General features: G+C 45.5%; 1 protein-coding gene across 3 annotated transcripts in view; it reads right to left on the bottom strand.

Moving 5' to 3' along the window:
• Positions 1–5,606: 5,606 nt before the first annotated feature.
• The window catches only part of atg9b (autophagy related 9B), a 60,304-nt gene continuing 57,274 nt past the window's right edge, over positions 5,607–8,636 (bottom strand). For all 3 annotated transcript variants that reach the window (XM_060823947.1, XM_060823949.1, XM_060823948.1), the window contains exon 15: positions 5,607–8,140. In XM_060823947.1, coding sequence (XP_060679930.1) covers positions 8,135–8,140 — 6 coding nt within the window. In that variant the 3' untranslated portion in view covers positions 5,607–8,134. The remainder of the gene's footprint in view (positions 8,141–8,636) is intronic.

The following is an 8,636-nucleotide window of genomic DNA, read 5'->3' as shown; positions in this document are numbered from 1 at the left end:
AGAAAAGGATCCAAACGCCAGTGCCGCAAACCTAGCCCCTCACTCTTGGCCTTAACCTCCAAATATACCACCGCGTGATCAGAGATAGCTGTGTTCCCAGTTTTACAACCTATAATCGAATCTAGAAGGATCGAGGGTCCCAGAAACAGACCAATCCTCGTATGACATTTATGCAGGTTTGAAAAAAAGGTGAAGTCCCTGCCAGGAGGGTGAAGACATCTCCAAATGTCCACCAGCTCTAACTCCTCGCATAAGTCAGGCACCTGTGAAGAGATAGTTGGGGGCCCACTAGGCATCTTGCCCACTGTCAGATCCAAAAGGCAAATGAAATCCCCCCCCCTATAATAACGTGCCGCATTTAATGGCACTCAGCTTAGAAAAGGCACTAATCAAAATTTGACAGGATGCACCAGAGGACAATAGACATTCAAAATGCCATATTCCTCCCTATGCATCAGGGCCTTGAGTATCACAAACCACCCTTGCTCATCTTTCACCTGCTCTAATAATGTGAATGGAAGATGTTTCTGGATAAGTATAGCCACTTCCCTACTTTTAGTAGTAAAGGATGAAAAGAATACCCGATCATAATGCCCCCTGTTGTAACTTCAGGAGTTCCCCATCGTCAAGGTGGGTTTCCTGCAACCCTTTCCCTCTCAAGGCTCGAAAGCATTTTTTTCCTTTTAACAGGCGAATGACTTCCCTTGAGACATTCGACAAGGTTCCCCATGGGAGACTGGTTAGCAAGGTTAGATCTCACGGAATACAGGGAGAACTAGCCATTTGGATACAGAACTGGCTCAAAGGTAGAAGACAGAGGGTTGATTTTCAGACTGGAGGCCTGTGACCAGTGCAGTGCCACAAGGATAGGTGCTGGGTCCTCTACTTTTCATCATTTATATAAATGATTTGGATGTGAGCATAAGAGGTACAGTTAGTGAGTTTGCAGATGACATCAAAATTGGAAGTGTAAAGGACAGCAAAGAGGGTTAGCTCAGATTACAACAGGATCTGGACCAGATGGGCCAATGGGCTGAGAAATGGCAGATGGAGTTTAATTCAGATAAATGCGAGGTGCTGCATTTTGGGAAAGCAAATCTTAGCAGGACTTATACACTTAATAGTAAGGTCCTAGGGAGTGTTGCTGAACAAAGAAACCTTGGAGTGCAGGTTCATAGCTCATTGATAGTGGAGTCGCAGGTAGATAGGATAGCGAAGGCGGTGTTTGGTATGCCTTCCTTTATTGGTCAAAGTATTGAGTACAGCAGTTGGCAGGTCATGTTGCGGCTGTACAGGACATTGGTCAGGCCACTGTTGGAATATTGAGTGCAATTCTGGTCTCCTTCCTATCGTAAACATGTTGTGAAACTTGAAAGAGTTCAGAAAAGATTTACAAGGTGACTGTCTGTGTGGAGTTTGCACAATCTCCCCGTGTCTGCGTGGGTTTCCTCCGGGTGCTCTGGTTTCCTCCCACAATCTAGGTTAGGTGAATTGGCCATGCTAAATAGCCCGTAGTGTTAGGTGAAGGGGTAATGTAGGGGAATGGGTCTGGGTGGGTTGTGCTTCGGCGGGTCGGTGTGGACTTGTTGGACTGAAGGGCCTGTTTCCACACTGTAAGTAAGTAAAGTAATCTAAAAGGATGTTGCCAGGGTTGGAGGATTTGAGCTACAGGGAGAGGCTGAACAGGCTGGGGCTGTTTTCCCTCGAGCTTCGGAGGCTGAGGGGTGACTTTATAGAGGTTTACAAAATTATGAGGGGCATGAATATGATAAATAGACAAAGTCTTTTCTCTGGGGTGGGGGAGGGCATAGGTTTAGGGTGAGAGGGGAAAGATATAAAAGAGACCTAAGGGACAATTTTTTCATGCAGAGGGTGGAACGTGTACGGAATGAGCTGCCAGAGGAAATGGTGGAGGCTGGTACAATTGCAACGTTTAAAAGGCATTTGGATGGGTATACGAATAGGAAGAGTTTGGAGGGATGTGGGCCAGGTGCTGGCAAATGTGATTAGATTAGGTTGGGATATCTGGTCGGCATGGACGGTTTGGACCAAAGGGTCTGTTTCCATGCTGTATATCTCTACGACTCTATGGCTCTAGGTGTACCATTTAACAAGCCACTTAGCCATATCCCCTTTCAGAGACCCTTAAGCCCCTAGGAGGGGGAGCCCTGTTTACAAAGCGCTGAGCACAAGTAAATGAATATTCAGAGAGTGTATACAAAACCTACTCAAACATAAGTACAAACGACTATTGCCATCAAAAAAACTACAAAGTAAACCAATTATAAAACTTGAACAGGAGACTCTCCCCCCTGCCCATAGGGGGCACTCACCCCACCCATCCCCCCTTCACATCCCCTTCAAGCCCAGACCATGTCCCAGCCTTTGTAAACAAGGAGATGATCTTAAATCAACAAAAGATGACAAAGTCAGGATAAGCCCTGCACCCATCCTCAGTTCCACGTCAACCCCAAATATGACTAAAAAGAGAAAAAGAACAAAAAAGGGGAAATCAACAAAGAGCACCCATTACACTCCCCATGACAAAATCCAGTTATAAAAAATATAATAGGGACAACATATTCCAAGATTTTTTCCCCTAAAAAATGATTAGGGAGAAAGGAAAAAGTAAAGAAAGGGAAAAGAGAAAACACAGGGAAAGAAGGAAAAGAGGACAAACATTAACCATATTCTTCAGATCAGTCGGTCTATTTTAAAGTTTCCACAAATTTCTTGGCTTTATTCGTCGAGTCAAACTTATAAACAGAGTCCTCGTGGCTGAAACGGCGCACCACCGGGTACCTCATGGGGCACTGGATGCCCAGGTTCCTCAGACTCTTAACTTCATCGAAGGACTTCCTCTTTCCGATTACAGCTGCTGACAAATCTTGGAAGAACATGACTCTTGACCCCTCGTGCAGCAGTGCCTGTGGAGTTTTTCCCAGTGATCTGGAGGTTTCGGTCACTCGCTGTTTGTCCCTGTATGAGTGGAAGTGCCCTCGGATCATGTGGGGGCACCGTACCTGTGCACCTCCACCCAACAGAGTCTTTCGATCTACAGCCGACTGGACTCGATCAGAAGGCCCAGAAACTGTGGCAGCCAGTGTTCAAAGGAGGTTTGGTGATTGTTTAAAGGTGAGAAGTGGAAGTGTGGGGAAGGTCTTGGTGAAGTGCTTATTCTCATCGATAATGTGTTGCAGGCTGCGAAGAACATGGCTTGGCTATTTGGCTCCCAGGAAGTACAGGACACCAAAGGGTACCATGTCTGTTTCCTGAGGAGGTCATTACCTTTAAATAAGCTCCAAACCTTAAACAGATCATGATTTGTAGCAAACTGCCCAGCCTTCAGGACAACACCGCCATACAACCCTGCCACAGCAGCTGCTGCAAGACGTGTACATGTCACCATGTATATTGCAAGTACCCATGAGGCTCGGCCAATGTTGTCCATCTCATGCGCTGCAGGCAAGGATGCCCTGAGGCATGGCACATTGGAGACACAGAGCAGACGCTACAACAATGAATGAATGGACACCACACAACAATCACCAGGCCGGGAAGTTCCCTCCCAGTCAGGGAACACTTCAGCGGTCCAGGACATTCAGCCTTGGATCTTTGGGTGACCATCTTCCCAGGTGGATTTTGGGCCAAGCAACAATGCAGAGTGGCCGAGCAGAAGTTGATAGCAAAATTCGGTACCCAAGAGGATGATCTCAACCAGGTCCTTGGGTTCATGTCATACTCCAGGTGACCCCACTGCACAATACAGTCTCTCGCACTCTCTCACATACACACGCTGACCCTCCCTCATACACAAGCTCTCTCTCATATGCACACACATAGTCCTGTCACACTCACCACACACACCCACCCTTTCACATATACACACACTTAACCTAGCTTACACGTGTGTGTGTGTGTGTGTGTGTGTGTGTGTATATATATTAATTATACACACACACATATTCAATCTATCGCTCCTACATGTGCACACAAATAAGCTTGTGAGGTGAATTTGGTTTTGCAGAACTACATTTTTATTTTGCTCAAAAACTGTATGAATCCGCTTAAAACTCTGTGAAACTGAGGTTTGTTAGTCTGACATAGCATTAGGACATAGACAGACTTCACACCTATTGTTTAAAAAGCTGAGCTATCTTGCGAATGATAAAAAAAATCACACTACACCAGGTTATAATGCAACAGGTTTAATTGGAAGCACTAGCTTTCGGAGCGACGCTCCTTCATCAGGTGGTTGTGGAGGACACAATTGTAAGGCACAGAATTTATAGCAATTTCAGTTACATCACACTGTAAACTTTTTCTATAAATTCTGTGCCTTACAATTGTGTCCTCCACAACCACCTGATGAAGGAGCGTCGCTCCGAAAGCTAGTGTGCTTCCAATTAAACCTGTCGGACTATAACCTGGTGTAGTGTGATTCTTGAGGCATAGTTTTCACTAACAGACAGGAGTTGAGTGAAGATGAATGAACAAATGAATGACTCAGACGAAGAGGCAGAAAGTAACATACTAAAATTTGCTGATGATACAAAGTAATGTGGAAATGTCAACTGTGGAGAGGACTTGGAGGCTACAAAGAGACAGGTGAAACGGGTGATGGCAAGGTTGCACGAGGGGAAATGGGAATTCATTCACTTTGGTCATAAGAACAGAAATGTAGAACACAGTTTTTTTTGAAAAGGTAAGAAACTTGAAAGTCTTTTTAAATCAAATCAACTTGGGCTTATTTGTAGAAGGAACACTGAAAATGAACAAACAGTAATGAAGCATGGCACATAGACCTTCATGGCATGTGGTGGTAGGGCAGCAATAAAGTGTCATGTTTAATTACACAGGATTCTGGTGTAACCGCAGTAGGAACAGTGTGCGCAGTTTCAGTCTCTGTATTGCTCAGTGAAGGCAGGCTAAGGTGATGACAACAACTTAATGTCCTTGACTGTGATTCTGAAGTATTTACTTAGCTCCTCTACCATTTTGTGATTTTCTCCTTTATTGTTTCCCAGCCTATTCTTTAAAGGGCCTCTCTGTTCACTTTGGCCTCTCCTTATTATAGATTTAAAAAATAGAATACTTGCTAGACGTAACAAGAAACATTCACACCATACAAATGCCAGGCAATGACCACCTCCAATAAAAAACAAATTAACCACTGCCTCTTGATATTCAATGGTGTTACCATCACTGAATCCCCCACTATCAACATTTTAGGGGTTACCATTGACCAGAAACTCAACTGCACACATCACATAAACAGAGTGGTTACAAGAGCAGGTTAGAGGCTAGGAATCCTGCAGTGAGTAACTCACCTCCTGACTCCCCAAAGCCTGTCCACCATCTACAAGGCACAAGTCAGGAGGGTGAGGGATTACCCCCTACTTGCCTTGGCTGGGTGCAGCTGTCACACAGCCCCTCGCTCCCTCGCACAGCAGCCAGACGCTCTCAGGTAGGAGTCTGGGACTAGTTCTTAACTCACTTGTCATTTGAGGGCATGAGCTGGGATTTGCAATCCAGCACACAACTTGTGGGTGTTCAGATTAAATGTGTACAATGAGATCATTCATCAAGCAAAAAGATACAAGCACTTGGTTATAAATATTTAATAAAACTTTTCTATTTAGCAGTTGTCACTTTGTAAAATCAACCGACATCATCGCACCTAGTAGCTGATCGTTTAGTTTTAAAATGAGTTCATTCAAATGAGAACCCCAACACACAGCACCACTGACCAGTATCAACTGGTTATCAGAGTTAATACTTATGCTCTGCCTTAACCAAACACTCCCAAGGCAGAGACAGCATGGGGCTAGATACAGTGTAAAGCTCCCTCTACACTGTCCCCATCAAACACTCCCAGGGCAGGCACAGCACAGGGCTAGAAACAGTGTAAAGCTCCCTCTACACTGTCCCCATCAAACACTTCCAGGGCAGGGACAGCACGGGGTTAGAAACAGAGTAAAGATTCCTCTACTCTTAAATAAAGTAAAATCACAAACTGGTTAAACAGACCGTGCTGGGGAAATGTTTTGAATCCATCTGTTTTTGAACATCGTGTGACACATTTCCAGCTGGGGTGGCTCTTCAACCCAACCTTTCCGGCTGAGAGGCAGGAAATCCACCTCTGCACCACACGTACTACCTCTACGCTTTTAAACTGAGAGTAAAGCTCCCTCTACACTGTCCCCATCAAACACTTCCAGGGCAGGTACAGCACGGGGTTAGATACAGAGTAAAGCTCCCTCTACACTCTCTAATCTGCGACAGGGCAGATAGCTCCATTTCACTGTCCTGACACCAACATTTTCCTGATGGTAGCTCTCTTGTTGCTTCTAAGGATTGGTTCCCAGAGCAATCTGCCCTCCGCAGGATTAGCTGTGTTTGGATTTCTGGTGAGGATGCTAACAGATACAGAGCTCAGGGTTGTACAACGATGTAACAGTGAGGTCACAGTCTCATTGTGGCACAATTGATTCAAACTCAGCCCCTGAGCAGCCAGGGATTTCAGAAGCTGCAACCAACAAAGTGAGAGTGCGTCGGAGGGCAAGTAGCTCGAATCAACAGCACGAAACAGGCAGCACCATCGGTCTATCAGTCCCAAACAGCTCCATGCTGGCATTCTCTGTTCATACATACAGCGTCAATTCTTAATTCAAGCAGAGAAGGTTATGAGATTTAATCAAGATGTCCATAATCATAAGCTCAGAGAATAAATCAGGAGAAGCTTTCCAGAGGCTGGAGGCTAGTCACTAGGTTGAAGAATTTTAAGGTAATAAGAACCAGGAGAAAGGATTTTGGGCAGGAGTCAAGGTGATCAGAATGCAGTGCCTGACAGGACAATGGAAGTGGATTGAACAGGAATCTTCGAAAAGGAACTGGATAAACAAGTGAAAGAAACAAAAAAACAGGGCTGTGAGAAAACAGCAGCAGAGTGATGGGATTAATTGGATAGCTGTTTTAAAGAAGCTGTCTTTACAACGACCAAATGGTCTCTGTTGGTGCTGTGTCAGTCTATGAGCTTCACTTGAGGTAGGTCTGAGTGTGGACAGACACCGCCCCCCCAACACAGTGTGGGGCTGAACTGAGCAGAATCCCTGAGGAAACCCTGACAATTCATCCCAGAGGCCTTGGGACAGGGTGGGGAGCAGGGAGGGGGGGAACCAAGGATCTGGGGAGGGAAGGATTGAGGAGGGGAATGACGTGTGGGGGAGGGGGAATAAAAGTTAGGGAAGGGAATGGTGGCGTGGGGTAGGTGAGTGTAGGGCAGGGGGCTCACTAGTGTGTCTGTGACACCTCCCATGTTGAACTGCCTCAAGTTTAGCTCATAAACCATGAGCAGCTGAAGCAAGTCCAATGCCCATAGAACTAGCAGCCCAACAAATGTACAAAGTTAAATAAGTCTGTTCCTGGAGACTGGGTGGATGTGGATATCTGAAGGTCTCAAGATTCTTGGAGGCTTCCCAGCCACATACAGCAGATTCCAGACTTTGGAATTCACTTTGAATTATTAAACTCAGCGCACACATAGTAATGACAGCTCAGCCAGGTCTGGGTGCTGCTGGGATGGGAAACGGGCAAAGACAGAGGGGCAGGAAATAAGCCAGAGGCCTCTTGGATTTTACTCGTCCTTCTCCAATGCATCAGCTCCATCCCAATGGTATCATTTTGCTGCTGCCTTCCCATCCTCTCCTTGGTTTCATTTATCACAGAATCTCCCCATCCAAACCTGGCAGCAAGATCTGTCTGTTTAAATCCACAAAGTCTCTCGGAGTGGCGGCTCATGCTTTTGAAGCAAAGCCACAAACACTGACAACATTTCATTCCTTATACCTAAGTTCTTCTTTTCTCTTTTAAAAGAACATGCACTAAAATATTCACATCAGGAAGCTGCAATCTCTGCCCACTGTGATTGTCCACACGGGCAGATGGCAGACAAAGCGCAACGTGAACACGAGAAGGTTCTGGAAGACGTTGATGACTCTTTAGTGCAATGAGAAGTCCGGGAGAAAATATTTTCAATCACTGACCACGAGCCTCGATACCACAGGATCAGAAAACTCGCTTCACCATGAGTTTGTAAGGAGTTAAGGCCATGAGATCAGTCTTGTCTAAACCGTTAAACCTGAGAAGGGAATCAGACAAAGGTTAACCGGGAGGGTGTATGAGGGTGAACTATACCCAAGTTAATGAAGGGACCAGCTTAACAAAAACACCTCCACCTCTTGTTGGATCTTTGAGACGCTTTAAGTGATGACCCAACCATGTGGCCCGGATCCCAGATAAAGATCCTACTTCTGACAACTGCACTCGCCAACTCGGTGAGGGGTAACCCAGGGCTGAGAGGGGCGAACAAGGCATGAATAGAACAAGGAAAGGACGAGGGATCCCAGTCTCTCTGATTTTGTCTGCTCTACTTCACTGTGTAACCTCCATCCCAATGGCGATGAATATTTTAATGATTTTCATGATTATTAAAGCCATTTGGAGGTGAGCCGGGAGTTTGGGACTAGAATCGATAAGCTTTCTCCCTCAATGGACAACTTGATTTTATGACAATCCAAAATGTATATCATTCTAACCCAGAACTATATCTCAGTTCTTCAACTTCCAAAGGGTCA

The sequence above is a fragment of the Hemiscyllium ocellatum genome, chromosome 4 (genome assembly GCF_020745735.1).
Source record: "Hemiscyllium ocellatum isolate sHemOce1 chromosome 4, sHemOce1.pat.X.cur, whole genome shotgun sequence".
Classification (NCBI taxonomy): domain Eukaryota; kingdom Metazoa; phylum Chordata; class Chondrichthyes; order Orectolobiformes; family Hemiscylliidae; genus Hemiscyllium; species Hemiscyllium ocellatum.
The sequence above is the reverse complement of the archived record's forward strand: the minus strand, read 5'-3'. Positions and strand labels throughout refer to the sequence as shown.